The sequence below is a fragment of the Nerophis ophidion genome, linkage group LG17 (genome assembly GCF_033978795.1).
Source record: "Nerophis ophidion isolate RoL-2023_Sa linkage group LG17, RoL_Noph_v1.0, whole genome shotgun sequence".
Lineage (NCBI taxonomy): Eukaryota > Metazoa > Chordata > Actinopteri > Syngnathiformes > Syngnathidae > Nerophis > Nerophis ophidion.
Genome location: NC_084627.1, coordinates 9,913,739 through 9,936,979, shown reverse-complemented (window position 1 = coordinate 9,936,979; position 23,241 = coordinate 9,913,739). Strand labels below are relative to the sequence as shown.

The window sequence follows — 23,241 nt, the reverse complement described above, 5'->3', positions numbered from 1 at the left end:
GCGAGTTGTGTGGTCCTCTGTTCTCTGTTGTCCTCTGTGTTTTTTATACACTTTGATTTTTATTTTACTGTTTTAATTGATTTTACCCTTTAAAATAGTTTTTAATCATATTTGTTTTTATATTGTTTTTATTGGTTTTATTTTTATTCATTTTTTGTTTTATTCAGTCATTGGTGGAGCATAATATTGTTTTTAACATGGCTGTGCAGCACTTTGGAAACGTTATTGTTGTTTAAATGTGCTATATAAATAAAGTGGATTGGATTGGATTGGATTGAAGCAATTGTATTTAGTACATGGTGTAATAAGTGTGAACAGTAGATGGCAGTCACACATAGATACGCGTGGGCTGTGGGTTAACCCCTGGTCAATAAATGACGCTAGCAAGTACTTGTAAGCAAGCAAAACCAAAACTGTGAATGTTCTTTGAGAATATAGAACATTGCACACAGCGCTCAGAAATATGTCAAAATGTCTTAAGTACGACTTTGGTGAGATACAAAGTCGTACTGCTTAATGGAAGATAGAGCATTACGGCTACAGTAGTCAGACGTACTGCGCTTCAACACTAATGCGTGTAATAATCCTGGTTGTGCTTACCTCCCTCGAAGCAATTGTATTTAGTACATGGTGTAATAAGTGTGAACAGTAGATGGCAGTCACACAGAGATACGCGTGGGCTGCGGGTTAACGCCTGGTCAATAAGTGACGCTAGCAAGTACTTGTAAGCAAGCAAAACCAAAACTGTGATGTTTCTTTGAGAAGATAGAACATTGCACACAGCGCTCAGAAATCTGTCAAAATGTTCAAGTACGACTTTGGTGAGATACAAAGTCGTACTGCTTAATGGAAGATTACGGCTACAGTAGTCAGACGTACTGCGCTTCAACATACGGTATTATCATAGTGTGTGTACTGTATAAGGACTAGGGTTGCAAAATTCCTGGAATATTCAAAGTTGGAAACTTTCCATGGGAATTAATGAGAAAAAAGTCTATTAGTGTTTGACAAGAATAAGTGAATACAATCAGAATAATGCCACGTACACCATCTGATGTGTGGAGACATTTCACCCCAACCAATGTAGGCGGAAAGGCAGTGTGCGTACATTTGCAAATACTGTGCAAAGAGCTACGTCAAATATGCAGCAACTTATAGACAAGTGCCCAATAATCAATCAATCAATGTTTACTTATATAGCCCTAAATCACTAGTGTCTCAAAGGGCTGCACAAACCACAACACAAACCACTACGACATCCTCGGTAGGCCCACATAAGGGCAAGGAAAACTCACACCCAGTGGGACGTCGGTGACAATGATGACTATGAGAAACTTGGAGAGGACGAAAGCAATGGATGTCGAGCGGGTCCAACATGATACTGTGAAAGTTCAATTCATAATGGATCCAACACAGCTGCGAGAGTCCAGTCCAAAGCGGATCCAACTCAGCAGCGAGAGTCCCGTTCACAGCGGAGCCAGCAGGAAACCATCCCAAGCAGAGGCGGATCATCAGTGCAGGGATGTCCTAAGCCGATACACAGGCAAGCGGTCCATCCTGGGTCCCGACTCTGGACAGCCAGTACGTCATCCATGGCCACCGGATCGGACCGGACCCCCTCCACAAGGGAGAGTGGGACATGGAAGAAAAAGAAAAGAAACAGCAGATCAACTGGTCTAAAAAGGGAGTCTATTTAAAGGCTCGAGTATACAAATGAGTTTTAAGGTGAGACTTAAATGCTTCTACTGAGGTGGCATCTCGAACTTTTACCGGGAGGGCATTCCAGAGTACTGGAGCCCGAAATGAAAAAGCTCTATAGCCCGCAGACTTTTTTTGGGCTTAGGGAATCACTAATAAGCCGGAGTCCTTTGAACGCAGATTTCTTGCCGGGACATATGGTACAATACAGTCGGCAGGACAGGCTGGCGCTAGACCGTGTAGTATTTTATACGTAAGTAGTAAAACCTTAAAGTCACATTTTAAGTGCACAGGAAGCCAGTACAGGCGTAATGTGATCAAACTTTCTTGTTCTTGTCAAAAGTCTAGCAGCCGCATTTTGTACCAACTGTAATCTTTTAATGCTAGACATGGGGAGACCCGAAAATAATACGTTACAGTAATCGAGGCGAGACGTAACAAACGCATGGATAATGATCTCAGCGTCTTTAGTGGACAGAATGGAGCGAATTTTAGCGATATTACGGAGATGAAAGAAGGCCGTTTTAGTAACGCTTTTAATGTGTGCCTCAAAGGAGAGAGTTGGGTCAAAGATAATACCCAGATTCTTTACCAAGTCGCCTTGTTCAATTGTTTGGTTGTCAAATGGTAAAGTTGTATTATTAAATAGAGGTCGGTGTCTAGCAGGACCGATAATCAGCATTTCCGTTTTTTTGGCGTTGAGTTGCAAAAAGTTAGCAGACATCCATTGTTCAATTTCATTAAGACACGTCTCCAGCTGACTACAGTCCGGCGTGTTGGTCAGCTTTAGGGGCATGTAGAGTTGGGTGTCATCAGCATAACAGTGAAAAATATATCATTACTGTAATTCCACATTAATTCCCATGGACGGTGTCCAATTTTGATTAATCAAAAAATGATCAATATTTCCAAACTTCCCGTGGTAAATTTCCGGAAATTTACCGGGAAGTTACCATCCCTTTGCAACCCTAAGAAGGACCCCACAGTGCGCATTATAATCCGGTGCCCCTTTTGTAGGAAAATAGAGTTGAATAGACCCGTCGATATGGTCCCAAAAATATGCTAATGTGAAGCAGTGAGAGAAGGAGGCGGTGTGAAATAAAAAGCAGTGAAATGCTCCTAAAAAGAACATGTCCCCCTCTAGTTCGTCTCCATGACAGCATCTCTGAGGAGGGCTTCCACTACCTTCTCTTTGACCTGTGAGTGTCTTCTTTTCTCTTCCCTACTTTCTTTTTTTTCTCTGTCACACATTCCTCCTCTTGCCTTCGTTCATCTGCTGCCTACCCCTCACCCCCTTACATAACACCCCCCACTCTGCCCCGACACCTCCCTCCTTGCAGCGCCCGCTTTAGCGCACACTCCCCCGCACAGGAGTCAGTCTCCATGGCAACCCAGCCAGAGTGAATCCTGCGGCCGGGGGTTTCCCCCCCTAATGAGGACATCCCCCTCCCGTGTCTGTGTGTGTGTGTGTAAAAATGCAAACGTGTTGCAGATGTGACCCTCGTCTTTTTCTCTCAGGGTGACAGGAGGTGAGCTCTTTGAGGACATTGTAGCCAGAGAGTACTACAGCGAGGCGGACGCCAGGTAATCACGGCCCCCCGCCCCATGTAGACCACACTCCTCACACACACACACACACACGTATGTGCATCCCACGTCCGCAGTCGTCCAGCCTCCAGGTTAGCACCTTTTGGCAGACGACTTCCTCTGCAGCACATTTTTTATTCCGTGAGCGGACGATGAAGGAGACCGTGGGCTTTCCCATTCCAGACAAACGGACGCATCGACATGCACAGAGCGCGCATACGCGCCCACGCCGCAGCCCTCCCAGGAGGTACACGTAAATCAATTTGAGTCGGGAGGCGCTTTGCGGAGGCAGAGAAAGAGAAAGAGAGAGAGAGAGAGAGAACGAGAGCGCAGTCGATAAACAGACATCTGTTTTGTCAGCTGATGATTGACAGCTGCTGATTAAAGAAACAGATGTTGAATTAGGGCTGGGCGATATACGCAATATATCGCAGATTAGTCTCTGCGATATAGAAAATGACTATCTCGTGATATTCGAGTACCGTATTTCCTTGAATTGCTGCTAATTAATTTAAAACCTCTTCTCACTCCGGCGTTTACCAAAGGCAGGCGGTAAAGGCAAGCATGCGCTAATTATTTTAAAACCTCTTCTCACGCCGGTGCTTACCAAAGGCATGCGGTAAATTTAGGCCTGCACTTATAAATTTGAGTGTGATGTAAGGATACCATCATGAAAAGCACATTTTAATAAAAAACGTTATTGTCTTACCTTTACTTATAAATGAAGTCCATGTGCAGCTCCTTCTGATCAAAAGAATCGATAACTTGTTTATAGAAGTCTTCCTTATCTTTCTTCAGTTTTAAAAGTCTCTCTGTCTCGATGGAGATCTTCCTTTATTACCTCCTGCTTCGATTGAAAGTCCAGTTTAGAAAACCGTTTTATTTTAGGTATGTAATCCTCCATGTTAGAAGTGCAAGCGAGAGGAAAAAAAATAAACGATCGCTGCTCAGTCTTGCTGCTTGTTGTCACTTCTTCTGCAGCCGAGTAGTCGCAAGAAGGATCACTAGCGCCCTCTACCACCAGGAGGCGGGAGTCATTTAATGACTCATATTTGACACACGCAGCTACGGTATATTAATAAAACATAGCTGCTTACTGTTCTTTTTAGCATATTCAATAGCTTGGACCTTAAATCCCACTGAATAGCTCTTAATCTTCTTCTCTTTATGCGATTTCAAATGATTGAAATCAGCCTCCTCCATTTTGAAAATGATGACAGGTGAAGTGTCACTCGTGACGTGACGAGTTTGACCCGGCGGAAATTCTAGACATGCGCTAATAAAAATAATATTTTGCGAAACGAGTTTGACCCAGCAGTAATTCTAGACAGACGCATACTATATACCCGGCGGCAATTCAAGGAAATACGGTATATCGTGATATTGGAGTATACGTTCTCACACAGTTAATTTACACTATAGGCTCTTCCCACTCCTTCTTGTCTCCTTCTCACAGAGTGTAAGCGCACCTTCTTAAACATGTCACACACGTATACGCCCTCGCCCAGCAGAGAGGTAGCAGCATGGGTAACGTTAGCTGTGATGCTAGCGCAGCCGTGCGAGTGGTAATACGAGAGAAAGAAGGTGCAAATCTGGTAAGAAATGAAGAAAGAATTAATTCCCAAGAATAATAGCACAGGGTCCATCGTCCGGCGGTGGTTCGGTTTCAAGCGGGAATATGTCGAATAGACAACTTTAATTTGTCAAGTGTGGGGCACAAGCGTTGCTACCAAAAGTAGCATTACTGCTAACATTTAGCATCATTTGAAAAGTCACCTGCTGATAACTTTAATAAATACAGTTTTGGTCAATTGACTTAGTTGTGATTTCCCTCTCTGCATGAAAGTTTAAAAGTAGCATTTATTAATGCAGTATGAAGAAGAATGTTTTAATGTAGACACATAGAATCATCACATTGCTGTGATTATATTCATCAAGTGTTCTATCAAGGCTAAGGTAAAATATCGAGATATATATCGCGATATGTCCTAAAAATATCGAGATATTAAAAAAAGACCATATCGCCCAGCCCCATGTTGAATGCAATTATAATAATACAAACCCCGTTTCCATATGAGTTGGGAAATTGTGTTAGATGTAAATATAAACAGAATACAATGATTTGCAAATCATTTTCAACCCATATTCAGTTGAATGCACTACAAAGACAAGATATTTGATGTTCAAATTCATAAACTTTATTTTATTTTGCAAATAATAATTAAATTAGAATTTCATGGCTGCAACAAGTACCAAAGTAGTTGGGAAAGGGCATGTTCACCACTGTGTTACATCACATTTTCTTTTAACAACACTCAATAAACATTTGGGAACTGAGGAAACTAATTGTTGAAGCTTTGAAAGTGGAATTCTTTCCCATTCTTGTTTTATGTAGAGCTTCAGTCGTTCAACAGTCCGGAGTCTCCGCTGTCGTATTTTACGCTTCATAATGTGCCACACATTTTCGATGGGAGACAGGTCTGGACTGCAGACGGGCCAGGAAAGTACCCGCACTTTTTTTTTACGAAGCCACACTGTTGTAACACTTGTCTTGCTGAAATAAGCAGGGGCGTCCATGATAACGTTGCTTTGATGACAACTTATGCTGTTCCAAAACCTGTATGGACCTTTCAGCATTAATGGTGCCTTCACAGATGTGTAAGTTACCCATGCCTTGGGCACTAATACACCCCCATACCATCACAGACGCTGGCTTTTGAACTTTGCGCCTTTAACAATTCGGATGGTTATTTTCCTCTTGGTTCCGGAGGACACTGCGTCCACAGTTTCCAAATATAATTTGAAATGTGGACTTGTCAGACCACAGAGCACTTTTCCACTTTGCATCAGTCTATCTTTGATGAGCTCGGGCCCAGCGAAGCCGGCGGCGTTTCTGGGTGTTGTTGATAAATGGGTTTTGCTTTGCATAGTAGTGTTTTAACTTGCACTTACAGATGTAGGGACCAACTGTAGTTACTGACAGTGGTTTTATGAAGGGTTCCTGAACCCATGTGGTGATATCCTTTACACACTGATGTCACTTTTAGATGCAGTATTGCCTGAGGGATCAAAGGTCACAGGCATTTAATGTTGGTTTTCCATGCAGTGATTTCTCCAGATTCTCTGAACCTTTTGATGATATTAGGGAGTGTAGATGGTGAAATCCTAAATTCCTTGCAAAAGTTGGTTGAGAAATGTTGTTCTTAAACAATTTGCTCACGCATTTGTTGACAAAGTGTTGACCTTCGCTCTGTCGTTGTTTGTGAATGACTGAGCATTTCATGGAAACTCCTTTTATACTCAATCATGGCATCCACCTGTTCCAAATTAGCCTGTTCACCTATGGGACGTTCCAAATAAGTGTTTGATGAGCATTCCTCAACTTTCTCAGTCTTTTTTGCCACTTGTGCGAGCTTTTTTGAAACAGGTTGCAAGCATCAAAGTCCAAATGAGCTAATATTTGCAAAAAATTAAGTTTTTCAGTGTGAACATGAAATATCTTGTCTTTGCAGTCTATTCAATTGAATATAAGTTGAAAAGGATTTGCAAATCATTGTATTCTCTTTTTATTTACCATTTACACAACTTTACTGGTTTTGAGTTTTTTTGGTTTATTTTTAGTTCGTGTGATGATATTTTATTGGTGGCACTAATGAGCAGACAAACTGGGTCTGCAACACAAAATGTCCGAAAGATTCTGACAGCTTTTTTCTCCTTGCTTCTCTGCCTCCATTTTCCCTCATCGCATAAATTAAGTCAGTGTGAGTGCGCGTGTGTTTGTGTGTGTGTGTGTGTGTGCGCGTGTGTGTTTGTGTGTGTGTGCGCGTGTGTGTTTGTGTGTGCGCGCGTGTGTTTGTGTGTGTGTGTCACTGACAGTTTCCTCTCTCGTTATTCCATCTGCACTCTTTGAATCCAGCTCATTTCAACACGATCACTTTCACTTTTTAACCACAAACATTGTTTAACACCCAATAGTTATTTAGTGAAAAGATGCAAGGTGTGAATGTTGAAGAGGGTGTCATATGTAAGGTTATTCTGTGCCGCCTTTCCAAAATGTTTGACGCTCAACTACTACACCAGCGATGTCAAACCCGGGGGCCTCTGGCCAGATCTTGTACGCCACATCACGGTTTTCCCATAATGAGTACGGTTTTTGATAATCCAGTGATAAAAACTAAAATTTTTCCATTAAAAATTATTAACTTAAAAATGGAAGTGTTATGTAAAGAGAAGGGGAAGAAGCGACAACCAAGGCAGAACTGCGGTTCACAAGATTAATTTAAACCTTTGATGATTACGTGGCGTGTGTATGCTATTCTAAGTGAATGGGTGTAGACTATGTGTATAATTAATAGTGTACATGTGACCAGGGGTTGTTGTCTGTGAGGGTTGGATGTATCCTTTGTCGAATCAAGGGGGGGCAAGGCGAAGAGGCAGTCCAAACTCATAAACTTTATTTTTTTTTTTTGCAAATAATAATTAACTTAGTCCGGGGTCTCCGCTGTCGTATTTTATGCTTCATAATGCGCCACACATTTTCGACAGGAGACAGGTCTGGAAAGTACCCGCACTTTTTTTTTTTTTACGAAGCCACACTGTTGTAACATGTGCTGAATGTGGCTTGGCATTGTCTTGCTGAAATAAGCAGGGGCGTCCATGAAAAAGACGACGCTTAGATGGCAGCATATGTTGTTCCAAAACCTGTATGTACCTTTCAGCATTAATGGTGCCTACACAGATGTGTAAGTTACCCATGCCTTGGGCACTAATGCACCCCCATACCATCACAGATGCTGGCTTTTGAACTTTGCGTCGATAACAGTCTGGATGGTTCGCTTCCCCTTTTGGTCCGGAAATTAATGTGTCAATAAAGTCCTTAATCTTTTTCCATTTTGACCTAAGAAACAGTTGTACTGCTCGCAGTTACATCTTTTTTTAACCTTTTATATATAATAATGTAACAAATATTATATTATCATTCATTTAATTTTTCTGTTTAAAAAAAAAAACTTGCTTGACTTATAATTATTATATTTAAACTCAAGTCAATTCATCATCCTTAATTTATTACAGCATTTGGGAAGCCTGTAGTTAGTTGATTTTTATTATGTAAATGTGATATTTTTGTCAACATGTGATAGCAGGGACCCTGCCATTCAAAACTAGGCTGCTACATTACTAATGATTAATGTAACTATCCGCTGAAAAAATAGTACAATAGCAATAGGAGAGACTATTCATCCCTAAACACCATGGAGTTCATGTAAAATAACAGACAGACAGGGCTTTGCTGCCCCTAACACATGCACGCGAACACACACACAGCAAAATGAGCTAACGTTACGCTAAAAGCTAATTAGCCTTCACTTCAAGCCAGGACTGCGAGCGAGCTGAGCTGCAGTTTAAGTTTCTAGAAAGTCAACGGGCTCATAGTGATGTTAGTAGTAGTTGGGAGGTGTTTAATATCATTTGAGGAGAGTCCACTGCTCACCTACTAAACACCTATCTGCTCGACGCTGAAGCATTGACTACATGCGCTCTGACTACACACTGCTGATTGGCTGTTACCGCTTTGTATGTAACCAATCAGATGTTTGTGTGGGTGGGACAATACTGGGTGCTGACACAGAGGCAGAAGAAGCAAAGCAGCTTGTTAAGACTTTAGGTTCGAAACTCGTTCGGTACACCTCCATACCGAAACGGTTCAATACAAATACACGTACTGTTACACCCCCATTTTTATCCCATTTCCTTGTTCTCTGTAACACACCAGTGACTAAACAAATGATATAAAAGGCTAAGGCAATAATATACAAGGCCAAGGCAAAATATCGCGATATATATCATGTATCCTGGCATGGCCTAAAAATATCAAGATATTAATAAAAGGCCACATTTTTACTCACTGGCTTTTAACCCAGCATGATACTTTGAACTGTTTAAACTGTTGTTAACTTTTTAACTGTCTCTTTTAAGATCATTTTCTTCTGTTCTTTTTATGTGCATATATATGTGTGTTTTACCTCTGTTTTTAATGATATATTTTAGTCCAGGGGTCACCAACGTGGTGCCCGCTGGTCTGTTCTAAAAATAGCTCAAATAGCAGCACTTACCAGGTAGCTGCCTCTATTTTTTTTATTTATTTACTAGCAAGCTGGTCTCGCTTTGTTCGACATTTTTAATTCTAAGAGAGACAAAACTCAAATAGAATTTGAAAATCCAAGAAAATATTTTAAAGACTTGGTCTTCACTTGTTTAAATAAATTCATTTATTTTTTTACTTTGCTTCTTATAACTTTCAGAAAGACAATTTTAGAGAAAGAGTACAACCTTAAAAATGATTTTAGGATTTTTAAACACAAATACCTATTTACCTTTTAAATTCCTTCTTCTTTCCTGACAATTTCAATCAATGTTCAAGTAAATGTATTTTTATTATTGTAAAGAATAATTAAAATGTTTTATTTAATTCTTAATTTTAGCTTTTGTTTTGTTGACAAAGAATATTTGTGAAATATTTATTCAAACTTATTATGATTAAAATTCAAAAACATGATTCTGGCAAATCTAGAAAATCTGTAGAATCAAATTTAAGTCTTATTTTGAATTTTTATTTTTATTTTTATTCTGGAAAATCTAGAAAAAATAATGATTTGTCTCTGTTAGAAATTTAGCTTTGTCCAACTTGTTATATATTCTAACAAAGTGCAGATTGGATTTTAACCTATTTAAAACATGTCATCAGAAATGTATATTATTGTGAGTAATCATTAAGATGATCAGTGCTTCCACAAAGATAAATATAATTAATTATTAATAATAACATAGAGTTTAAGGTAAATTAAGCAAATTGGCTATTTCTGGCAATTTATTTAAGTGTGTATCAAACTGGTAGCCCTTCGCATTAATCAGTACCCAAGAAGTAGCTCTTGGTTTCAAAAAGGTTGGTGACCCCTGTTTTAGTCTGTCCATTGCCTGTATTCCTCTGCTTTGTGTTTACTTGTTTGTTTTGTTTTTCAACTGTGGTTGTTTTTAAAGCGCTTTATAAATAAAGTTGGGACGGTATGATGTTAAAATCAAATAAAAAAGCGTGACCTAGGAAACACCCTGGGTGGAATAATAGACGTCACTTAGATGTCATGACCTGTTGGCCTGTCGGCTGGCTGGCTCAACGTGTATGTGGTCTTGTCTCCACAGTTATTGTATCCATCAGATTGTAGACAGCGTGTCTTACACACACCAACATGACATAGTACACAGGGACCTCAAGGTGTGTTCTTATCACTGTTGTGTGTCTTTGTGTTGCATCGTCCTCTTCACGTCTGTGCCTGCTGTCCCCTTTTGTTTCCGCTGAAGCTTTCCTTTCCTTTTTGTTGTTGCACTTTTTGGAAGAAAGGGGGGTTTGCGAGGGAGAGCATGCGACTGACGGAGATTTCTTGACTTAATGTGTTCGTGCAAGGTGCGGCTTTAAATAACAAGGAAGGGGAGTGCAGGTTGGACACAGCACTCCTGATGTGGCTGACTCATGTCCATCACACACACACACACACACACACACACAGCTGACGCAGAGTGCCATGTGGGCGCCGCCTCTGCATGCCTTACTAACTGGCTCCCCCTGCTGTTTGCATGCAGTCATTGCATCCAGCAGATCCTGGAGGCCGTGCTTCACTGCCATCAGATGGGTGTGGTCCACAGGGACCTGAAGGTGAGTACCTGCACGCCTTTTAGCATGTTTGTGCATTAGGGCATGCGCGATGAGTTTGTTTTTTGGGGGGAGGAACTGTGGAAAAGTCACGCCGCCCTGCAAAATGTCCTTTTTTGTGTGAACAGCACCGACACACAACAAGGGGAGAGCGGAAAAAATTGAATGTTTGCGTCTTTTACAGTATCTTATAATAATATCCATCCATCCATTTTCTACCGCTTGTCCCTTTTTGGGGTTGCGGGGGGTGCTGGGGCCTATCTCAGCTGCATTCGGGCGGAAGGCAGTGTACACCCTGGACAAGTCGCCACCTCATCACAGGGCCAACACAGATATTGACGGAGATAGATATCTACATATATCCATATTTAAGAATTATTACTTTTCTATTGTCATATTTGAAATAGCTAGTGTTCCATCTTGTACTTGAGCTTAGAATGCAGGGAGTAGCAATACTCCTTTTTCCTATCTCATCCTGTCTCCAGTTAAGGAGAACAATAGACATGTGTATTCGTTCTGGAGGGTGGGTGCGAGGGACATATCGAAGAACACAGCACTTTTGTAATGTTTTCAGATCAACTTGGCGACGTGATTTGAATGTGTTGTTTTTAGGTTGGTCTCTCCAAAGCTTTGGAATAATTTGCAAAATACCTATTCTGTTCTGGGTGATCATATAAACTCAGTTTATGTGTCATCAAAATAACTTGGGATTGACCAGTAACTTAAATTCCCTTGTAGGAACATCTGGTCCAAACGCAACAATAGACAGACAACATTCACACTCACACTCACACTCACACCAAATTTGGCCCGCCGTGTAATTTCACTTGGCCCTTGAGGCAATATCAAATTAACATTAGAGCTGGCCCGCCGCTGTAACACCGCATTCACCGCTAACACTCTTACTTGCCAACCCTCTCGATTTTCCAGGGAGACTCCCGAAGTTCAGTGCCCCTCCCGAATTTCATCCCGGACAACAATATTTGGGGTGGGCTTTAAAGGCACTGCCTTTTGCGTTTAAACAACTTTAACACTGTTACAAATATGCGCCACACTGTGAACCCACACCAACAAGAATGACACATTTCGGGAGAACATCTGCACCATAACCCAACATAAACACAACAGAACAAATACCCAGAACACCTTGCAGCACTAACTCTTCCGGGACGCTACAATATACACCCCCCGCTCTCACCAAATCCTGTCCACCTCAACCCCACCGCCGAAAAGAGGCATTCAATTTTTATTAAAATTTTATTTGATATGCCATTGATATTTTTTAATTATTATTATTATTTGAAACTCGATTTTGTATGTCACTATAAAGTTATATAAGCCTTACTTTTTCAATATTCAATGCAACACTTGTTTGGGTTCCTATTAAAAGGTTCATTTGTTCAACCTCGGCCCGCGGCTTTGTTCGGTTTTAAATTTTGTCCCACTCTGTATTTGAGTTTGACACCCCTGGTATAGAACATGCTATACCTTTACCAAACAATCTGTCACTCCTAAGCGCTAAATCCTATGAAATCTTCTTCCTCGATGTCGCTTCTAAACAACTCTGCCAACTCCAAAGGTATACGCCGCTTCCTCTTGTCGTTTTCTGCTGCATATTTCACTACGTCCATCTTGTAATCTGCACTACATGATTTCCTTTTCGGTGCCATTTTTGTGCGGCCCTTCTCAGTTTTTATAAGCTACTGCCAATGATGAAATGAGCCATTTTAATAGCATATAGCAGTTAGCATTCCATGACCCACTTCTGCCATGACCCTCCCCCGCCGAATTCTTATTGGTTGACGTGTGTGTGACGATTGCTGACATTTTCTTCGTCTCTTCCGCGAATGAGCTAAATAATATTATTTAATATTTTACGGTAACGTGTTAATAATTTCACACACAAGTCGCTCCAGAGTATAAGTCGCACCCCCGGCCAAACTGTAAAAAAAACTGCGACTTAAAATCCGAAAAATACGGTACATATAATTTATACACGCATACACATTGGCCCACCAGACACATTTTTTCTCTCAATGTGGCCCTCGAGTCGAAATGTTTGCTCAGCTCTGCTCTAAACGTACTCTTTGGTGCGTTTTGTTTACAAGCTAGGTATCGATGTTAATTAGATTAGATTAGATAGATTAGATAGTACTTTATTTATTCCGTCAGGAGAGTTCCTTCAGGAAAATTGAAATTTTCAGCACAATCCCATTCAAGATTAGACAAACATTACAGGGAGACAGAACAGGATCGCTGACGGGTCTGCCGGCTTCCAGCGCCCCTTACAAAAAAGATGAGATACAGGTAAACAAGGGGGGGTGGGGGGTGGGGATGGGAGAAAAAAATAGAAGTTTAAAATAAAATAAAAAAAATCAGTCTTAGCCTGGGCCCTGAAGAGGGGGTGCAGACTAAGGCCAAGGGAAAAAAACAACAACTCATAGCCATAGAACACATCCCTCTTCCATGTGTGTAAGAGGGAAACATCAAACATCAAAGAACACAGAGGACATTAAAGACATTAAAGCAGCAGATGTATGTAATGTAAGCTAATGAGCAGTTAGTATTTGCTCTTTTCGCTGTAAAGCTTTATTATTATTTGTTTTAAATACCAGCGACCCCGAAAGGGATAAGCGGTAGAAAATGGATGGATGAATGGAGTTTAAATTTGTCTTCTTTCTAAATTAGAGCGAGCTTTCTCTGGTGAGTTTAGTCCTTGCTGTATAATTTAATTGGGTCATTTGATTAAATCCTCCCTCTTGTTTACAAGTCATTTGTGCCCTGATTGAGGTTATAAAACACTGTTGCTAATTGGCTGCAAGCAATACATCTAGGTTGCTTTTATTGGATGTTGTTGTAGTGTCTTCTTGTGTTTGAACAAATATTTATGGTCAAATGTTTTGTGTTTAATCTTGTCTACTTGAATGAATGAATTAATTAATTCTCACCCAGCAGATGACTGTCAGGTTCTAATAGAAGGTTCTGGTGCTGACATGGAGTGCTAACATGCTTTGTGCTGTCGTGCAGCCTGAGAATCTGCTGCTGGCCAGCAAGTGTAAAAATGCGGCCGTAAAGCTGGCGGACTTTGGACTGGCCATCGAGGTCCAAGGAGAGCAGCAAGCCTGGTTTGGTATGACACACATACACACACACACACACACATACATACATCTATCTTCTTCTCCTTATCCGAGGTCGGGTTGCGGGGGCAGCAGCCTAAGCAGGGAATCCCAGACTTCCCTCTCCCCTGCCACTTCGTCCAGCTCTTCCCGGGGTATCCCGAGGCGTTCCCAATCCCAATTCAAGAGATGACATAAGTTAAAAAAACAGATATTGGGCCTAATTTGCTTACAGAATGATTCATAATATTGTTCTGAGATTAAATTGCCACACCATCCAGAACTTTCTGTCCATTCAGAGATGTTCGTCTTTGACAGTGGAACCTCGATTTACAAACTTAAATGTTTCTATAACGGTTTGTACAGGAAAAAGTTTGTATAGTGAGGCAAATGTCTTCATAAGAAACAATGTTGATTGATTGATTGATACTTTTATTAGTAGAATGCACAGTTCAGTACATATTCCGTACAATTGACCACTAAATGGTAACACCCCAATAAGTTTTTCAACTTGTTTAAGTCGGGGTCCACGTTAATCAATTCATGGTACAAATATATACTATCAACATAATACAGTCATCACACAAGTTAATCATCATAGTATGTACATTGAATTATTTATATTATTTACAATCCAGGGGGTGGGATGAGGAGTTTTGGTTGATATCAGAACTTCAGTCATCAACAATTGCATCAACAGAGAAATGTGGACATTGAAACAGTGTAGGTCTTATTTAGTAGGATATGTACAGCCAGCAGAGAACATAGTGAGTTCACATAGCATAAGAACAAGTATATACATTAGAAGTACATTTGAGTTGTTTATAACCCGGGGAGATGGGATGTGAATGGAGGAGGGTATTAGTAAAGTGTTGAAGTTGCCTGGAGGTGTTGTTTTAGAGCGGTTTTGAAGGAATATAGAGATGCACTTACTTTTATACCTGTTGGGAGTGCATTCCACATTGATGTGGCATAGAAAAAGAATGAGTTAAGACCTTTGTTAGATCGAAATCTGGGTTTAACGTGGTTTGTGGAGCTCCCCCTGGTGTTGTGGTTATGGCAGTCATTTACGTTAAGGAAGTAGTTGGACATGTACTTCGGTATCAGGGAGGTGAAGCGGATTTGTTAGACTAGTAAATATGAATAATGGGAAAAAAGTCCATATTTTAGTGAAAGTTTGTACACTTGGAACACAATATAAAGTGTTATACAGCAATGTATATCAAACAAACAACAATGTGGTAAAGGGTCAACTTCCTCTCTAACAAGCCAAAACAACGACAAGCTGAACTGTCCTCTGTATGCACAGATCTGTCAACAGAATAGCCATACAAAAACTGCCAACAGTGCTCCAGTTACATTTTGTGGCATTAATATTAACCGGCTATTAGTGATATTGTTATTACAAGTGCTTACGCAGACAAAGTATTTACTGTGATCACAGAGCGCTAAATAGCTTGTGTTGCTTTGTTGACGCCGTCCTCTGCTGAGCCTCTTTCTCGCCTCGGTGCTTGGGAAAGTTTATTCTAGATCATGACTAATGCCTCTCACTTATCGATGTGAAATAGGTCTTAAATTGTATTCTTTATGGTCTTAAAAAAGTCTTACATTTGCTTTTTGAAACCTGCAGAGACCCTGTTTCTTCCAGTCTTGTGATTTTTCCGTCTACAGTCGGAAATTCGTTTTTTTTATCTCTGTAAAATTATAACAAATGATTTTCTGTTTTTTTCCGACCTACAGTGTGTGTTAAAATCTTGATCAGTGTCTTTGCCATATCTGCTAACAACCACGGTTTTCCCATAATGAGTACGGTTTTTGATAATCCAGTGGTAAAAAATAAAATGTTTCCATAAAAAATTATTAACTTAAAAATGGAAGTGTTATGTAAAGAGAAGGGGAAGAAGCGACATCCAAGGCAGAACTGCGGTTCACAAGGTTAATTTAAACCTTTGATGATTACGTGGCGTGTGTATGCTATTCTAAGTGAATGGGTGTAGACTATGTGTATAATTAATAGTGTAAATGTGACCAGGGGTTGTTGTCTGTGAGGGTTGGATGTATCCTTTGTCGAATCAAGGGGGGGCAAGGCGAAGAGGCAGTCCAAACTCATAAACTTTTTTTTTTTTTTTTGCAAATAATAATTAACTTAGTCCGGGGTCTCCGCTGTCGTATTTTATGCTTCATAATGCGCCACACATTTTCGATAGGAGACAGGTCTGGAAAGTACCCGCACTTTTTTTTTTTTTTTACGAAGCCACACTGTTGTAACATGCGCTGAATGTGGCTTGGCATTGTCTTGCTGAAATAAGCAGGGGCGTCCATGAAAAAGACGACGCTTAGATGGCAGCATATGTTGTTCCAAAACCTGTATGTACCTTTCAGCATTAATGGTGCCTTCACAGATGTGTAAGTTACCCATGCCTTGGGCACTAATGCACCCCCATACCATCACAGATGCTGGCTTTTGAACTTTGCGTCGATAACAGTCTGTATGGTTCGCTTCCCCTTTGGTCCGGATGACACGATGTTGATTATTTCCAAAAACAATTTGAAATGTGGACTCGTCAGACCACAGAACAATTTTCCACTTTACATCAGTCCATCTTAGATGATCTTGGGCCCAGAGAAACCGGCAGCGTTACTGGATGTTGTTGATAAATGGCTTTCGCTTTGCATATTAGAGCTTTAACTTGCACTTACAGATGTAGCGGCGAACTGTATTTAGTGACAGTGGTTTTCTGAAGTGTCCCTGAGTCCATGTGGTGATATCCTTTAGAGATTGATGTCGGGTTTTTGATACAGTGCCATCTGAGGGATCGAAGGTCACGGTCATTCAATGTTGGTTTCCGGCCATGCCGCTTACTTGGAGTGATTTCTCCAGATTCTCTGAACCTTTTGATGATATTATGGAGCGTAGATGTTGAAATCCCTAAATTTCTTGCAATTTCACTTTGAGAAACGTTGTTCTTAAACTGTTTGACTATTTGCTCACGCAGTTGTGGACAAAGGGGTGTACCTCGCCCCATCCTTTCTTGTGAAAGACTGAGCATTTTTTGGGAAGCTGTTTTTATACCCAATCATGGCACCCACCTGTTCCCGATTAGCCTGCACATCTGTGGGATGTTCCAAATAAGTGTTTGATGAGCATTCCTCAACTTTATCAGTATTTATTGCCACCTTTCCCAACTTTTTTGTCACGTGTTGCTGGCATCAAATTCTAAAGTTAATGATTATTTGCAAAAAAAAAACTATCAGTTTGAACATCAAATATGTTGTCTTTGTAGCATATTCAACTGAATATTGGTTGAAAATCATTTGCAAATTATTGTATTCTGTTTATATTTACATCCAACACAATTTCCCAACTCATATGAAAACGGGGTTTGTAGTTTGACCTTGAATAGTTAAATCATTTTGAAACAAACAACATGACTGCAAGATATTTGTTTTCATGCTATAAATCACAATTGGCTATTCAGATTAGGGATGTCCCGATCCAGGTTTTTGCACTTCCGATCCGATACCTATACTGGCCTATCCGAGCATGTATTAAAGTTTAAAGTTATTTAGCCTACTTAGTTGTCAGATTCATGCTGGAAAGGATTTTAGTACTCTTGATAACAACTATCCAGCTGAATTAGGTGAGTTTGAATAATACACAATAGTTGGTATTCAAGGATAAACACAAAATATCAAAAATTATACATGACAAACAGAAATGGCATCATTAAACAGTAAAAAAGTGGACAGTTAAAAGTGCAAATAATGCTGTAAACATTATTAAAAAAAGCAAAACACACAAACAACCTGAGTGGGATAAAATGTTTATAGCTCAGCATCAATACTTGCTCTTGAACAAATGTAAACTTTAATAAAAATAATAAAAAAATATCTACACACTCTCTTCAATTGTTTGCTCCAGTCAGGGGGGGACAAACAATTGAAGTCCAAGCATAATGGGGAGATTCTTTCTAACAAACACGAGCACTTCAAGATGCTCAGGTGTCAGCCTACTCCTGTGTTCATCTATGATGAGTGCTAAAAAGCCTCTCACGCTAAAGAGTCATTAGGCGTGGCGCAGTGGCAGAGTGGCCGTGTGCAACCCGAGGGTCCCTGGTTCAATACCCATTTAGTACCAACCTCGTCACGTCCGTTGTGTCCTGAGCAAGACACTTCACCCTTGCTCCTGATGGGATGGTTAGCGCCTTGCACGGCGGCTCCCTCCATCAGTGTGTGAATGTGTGTGTAAATGTGGAAGTAGTGTCAAAGCGCTTTGAGTACCTTGAAAGTAGAAAAGCGCTATACAAGTACAACCCATTTATTTATTTATTTAAAATGTCTTACAACTTTACCACCACGCTTGACTTTATTGTGGCATGTTTTACACTCCACCTCTTCATCTTTTTCGTTTTGTAGGGTAAAATAATCCCACACAGCTGACATTTTAACCATAACTTTTAATTCTGAATGGTTAGAACACAGACTTGTGGATGTTTTGAAGGTGTGCTGGAAAATGCGGAACGGAGTGTAGGGAGCAGCAGACGAGTGGAATGTATTATTTAAATCGGGGCGTTGGAAAATACGGACCAGAGTTTTAAAAAAAAAACTGGATCTGGATCAGCATTTTCCCATGCTTTGCCGATACGCATTTTTTGGCAAATATCGGTGGTCGATCCGATCCAAATATCGAATCGAAACAACCCTAATTCAGATAAAGGAAGTTAGCCTATGGAATAATCATTGTTTGTACTCTTTATGAATTTTTCATTTGGAGCAGTTAAAAGTGGAGTGGGTGTTGATGAAACAGAAATTGTCTATAAAATCCAAGGCAGAATCCACAAAAACAAAAAGGAAAATGCAAGCTGCTCAAAAATGTGCCAGAAAGGACCATGTCAGAGCCATTAAAGCAAAAATGCCTTGTCCCTGGACCTGGCTGGGGGATGCAGGTCTCCGGCTTATTTTCAGTCTTTCTCATTACGTTCACATCACATGCCTGTTCTTTTGTGGGGACGTCACAAAGAAGCCAAATTGAAAGCAAAACACAAGATAGGGGTTTATTGTAGTTTTTCTGAAGGGTACAACCTCAGCGGCGTTCTACAAACGTGTGTGTGTGTGTGTGTGTGTGTGTGTGTGTGTGTGTGCGTGTGTGTAGGTTTTGCAGGTACACCAGGTTATTTGTCTCCAGAGGTGTTGAGGAAGGAAGCGTACGGAAAACCAGTAGACATCTGGGCATGCGGTAACAATCTTATTTCTTTTTTAGAACGCACATTCATTACTTTTACTATACACAGTATATTGTGTGTGTGTGTGTGTGTGTGTTTACGTAGGCGTGATCCTCTACATCCTCCTGGTGGGTTACCCTCCCTTCTGGGACGAAGACCAGCACAAACTGTACCAGCAGATCAAAGCTGGAGCATATGATGTGAGCCTTCACCCCTCACTGTTATTATAACCATCATCATCACCCTTTTAACGTGTGTGTGTGTGTGGTGTGTGTGTGTGTGTGTGTGTGTGTGCGTGTGCGTGTGCGTGTGCGTGCACTTCAGTTTCCCTCTCCTGAGTGGGACACGGTGACGCCTGAGGCGAAGAACCTGATCAACCAGATGTTGACTATCAACCCGGCCAAGAGAATCACAGCACAGGAGGCCCTCAAGCACCCGTGGGTCTGCGTACGTACTCCTGCTATTACATGTACTGTACATACATTTATATGTACCGTATTTTTCGGACCATAAGGCGTACTTAAAATCCTTTCATTTTCTCAAAAATCGACAGTGCGCCTTATAACCCGGTATGCCTAATGAAAGGAATAATACTGGTTGTGCTTATCGACCTCGCAGCAATTTAATTTGGTACATGGTGTAATGATAAGTGTGATCAGTAGATGGTAGTCACACATAAGAGATACCTGTAGGCTGCAATAGTGTCAGGTTCAAACACCAAACTACCATATTTCCTTGAATTGCCGCCAGGGCGCTAATTAATTTAAAACCTCTTCTCACTCCGGCACTTACCAAGGGCATGTGGTAAATTTAGGCCTGCGCTTATAAATTTGAGTGTGATGTAAGGATACCATCATGAAAAGCACATTTAATAAAAAATGAACATTATTATGGTCTTACCTTTACTTATAAATGAAGTCCATGCGAAGCTCCTTCTGATCAAAAGCATCGATAACTTGTTTATAGAAGTCTTCCTTATCTTTCTTCAGTTTTAAAAGTCTCTCTCTCTCGATGGGAATCTTCCTTTATTACCTCCTGCTTCCATTCAAAGTCCAGTTTAGAAAACTGTTTTATTTTAGATATGTAATCCTCCATGTTAAAAGTGCAAGCGAGAGGAAAAAATAAACGGTCGCTGCTTGTTGTCACTTCTTCTGCAGCCGCGTAGTCGCAAGGATCACTAGCGCCCTCTACCACCAGGAGGCGGGAGTTTAATGACTCATATTTGACACACGCAGCTATGGTATATTAATAAAACATAGCTGCTTACTGTTCTCTTTAGCATATTCAATAGCTTGGACCTTAAATCCTACTGAATAGCTCTTAATCTTCTTCCCTTTATGCGATTTCAAATGATTGAAATCAGCCTCCTCCATTTTGAAAATGATGACAGGGGAAGTGTCACCCGTGACGTGACGAGTTTGACCCGGCAGAAATTCTAGGCATATGCTAATTATTTGGCGAAACGAGTTTGACCCGGTGGAAATTCCAGGCAGGCGCATACTATATACCCGGCGGTAATTCAAGGAAATACGGTAATTCATGTCTATTGTGACCTATATACATATGTGTAGATTTACACACACATAATTACACGTATACACACACAATTTTCTTCTTCATAAAGAGATTTTTCTTTCAAAGTTGTGTGAGATTAAAAACACAACAGTTCTCTCCATGTCCTAATCCTCATCATACGACACACTTAGTGAAACACATCAAAGTGCGTGATCAGGGACTCAAACAACGAGCGCTGCGCTCTCGTAGTTTTTAACTTGCTAATCCTGGCTAACATCTGGCCAAAGCTGCCAAACATCTTTGCCATCTGTCGGGGAACATGCCAGCCCGTGTTGGCCTGAGGATCAGCCCACTTCATTAGGGACACCTCTTCCTCGTCTCCACAGCAACGCTCCACCGTGGCCTCCATGATGCACAGACAGGAGACCGTCGAGTGTCTGAAGAAGTTTAACGCCAGGAGGAAGCTCAAGGTGTGGAAGTGACACGTTGAAAACCTTACACGGCGGGACAGTGCTCACGTTCAATCCTCCTCGTCCACAGGGCGCCATCTTGACCACCATGCTGGTGTCCAGGAACTTCTCTGGTGAGAACCCCAAAACAACATCTTTAAAATATAATGTTTTTGTAACACATGTTAGAAATACCATATTATTTCCAATACATGTGTAACACATGCTACAAAAAACATGTTATCTGTAACATATCCAACTTGTAGAGAATGATATATGTACATGTAACATTATAGGTAACTCATGTACATCTAACATTATAGGTAACTCATGTAACAAAGAGAATGCTCATCAATCAATCAATCAAAGTTTATTTATCTAGCCCTTAATCACAAGTGTCTCCAAGAAAAAACTCAACCCAATGGGAGTAATGAGAAACCTTGGAGGGGACCGCCACCACTAATTGGCAGTATGAGGTCCTCGTAGGTCAGGGGTCGCCAACCTTTACCACTCAAAGAGCCATTTTGACCCGTTTCACAAAATAAAGAAAACAATGGGAGCCACAAGACTCTTTTGAAATTTAAAATGAAATAACACAGCGTACAAAGTTTTTTTTTTGCTTTGTGATATGTATAAACCAGGGGTCTCAGATACACGGCCCACCTTAATATGGAAATTTAATACTAGTGCTGTTTTATTTTAATGCCGCTTCACAATATCACATTTGCCAACAATCCAAATTTTACCGGGAAACTCCCGTATTCCTGAGCAACTATTCTCTCAAATGTCTGCTGATTTGCACCCTAACAACAATAATGTGTTTGGGGCCCTCTACAACCGTAACAATCAGCTTAACAGCCCATTCACGTGTTGTGTGAGGTTTCTGCAGACACACATAAGCGACTGCAAGGCATACTTGTTCAACAGCCATACAGGTTACACTAAGGGTTGTGATATAAACAACTTTAACACTCTTACTAATATGCGCCACACTGTGAAACCACACCAAACAAGAATGACGAACACATTTTGGGAGAACATCTGCACTGTAACACAACATAAACACAAGAAAAAAAATACCCAGAATCCCATGCATCCCTAACTCTTCCAGTTCACATTATACCACTAAACCCCGCACCCTTCAACCGACGCACGGAGGAGAGGGGGGTAGTGGGGGTGTATAATGTAGCCCGGAATAGTTAGGGATGCATGGGATTCTGGGTATTTTTTCTGTGTTTATGTTGTGTTACAGTTCAGATGTTCTCCCGAAATGTGTTTGTCATTCTTGTTTGGTTTGGGTTCACAGTGTGACGCATATTAGTAAGAGTGTTAAAGTTGTGTTTATCACAACCCTCAGCGTAACCTGTATGGCTGTTGAACAACTATACCTTGCGGTCGCTTGCGCCTTGAGTCAGCAGCCACACATTAGATGTGGCCGGCCAACACTCAGACAGCACAGTGTAAAAGCGGACGCGACGACACGATCGAGAGGACGTTTAAGGCATTGTCATCACGTCACGCCCTCAATATTGTTGTTCGGGTAAAAATCTGAGAATGTTATCCTGGGGAGATTTCTGGGAGAGACACTGAAATCCGGAAACCTCCCGGAAAAATGGGGGAGTCGGCAAGTATACAGCTGAGGCACATCAGAGTGATTAAAGAGCCGCATGTGGCTCCGGAGCCGCGGGTTGCCGACCCCTGACTTAGGTGGAAAACAGGGTCTTGAAGAGAAAAATGTTGTGTTGGGCTACACAACCAAAAAAAGTGATGTCCACGTACAGTCATGGCCAAAAACATTGGCACCTCTGCCAGACAATGCACCACGCCTCCCAGAAAACTGCAGTAATCACAAATACCTTGCTACCCACAAGCCTATTCCCTCTGTTTGCATTGGAACAACACAAAAAAATAAATAAAGAAGAAGCCATATATGATTTTATTTTACA

At 40.9% G+C, this 23,241-nt stretch overlaps 1 protein-coding gene across 17 annotated transcripts in view; it reads left to right on the top strand.

Annotated features, from left to right (window-relative positions):
* Window positions 1–23,241, top strand: part of LOC133536010 (calcium/calmodulin-dependent protein kinase type II subunit beta) — a 67,140-nt gene that overhangs the window by 8,048 nt on the left and 35,851 nt on the right. For 14 of the 17 annotated variants that reach the window (XR_009802369.1, XM_061876178.1, XM_061876177.1 and 11 more), the window contains exons 4-12: window positions 2,843–2,897; window positions 3,217–3,282; window positions 10,921–10,993; window positions 14,018–14,120; window positions 19,262–19,345; window positions 19,437–19,531; window positions 19,656–19,778; window positions 21,233–21,316; window positions 21,387–21,429. Coding sequence is in view for 16 of the 17 variants with exons in the window: in XM_061876178.1 (XP_061732162.1) it covers window positions 2,843–2,897; window positions 3,217–3,282; window positions 10,921–10,993; window positions 14,018–14,120; window positions 19,262–19,345; window positions 19,437–19,531; window positions 19,656–19,778; window positions 21,233–21,316; window positions 21,387–21,429 (726 nt within the window). In the remaining variant the exon portion in view is untranslated. The remainder of the gene's footprint in view (window positions 1–2,842; window positions 2,898–3,216; window positions 3,283–10,920; window positions 10,994–14,017; window positions 14,121–19,261; window positions 19,346–19,436; window positions 19,532–19,655; window positions 19,779–21,232; window positions 21,317–21,386; window positions 21,430–23,241) is intronic. The other 3 variants (XM_061876174.1, XM_061876173.1, XM_061876172.1) reach the window with 1 other exon arrangement.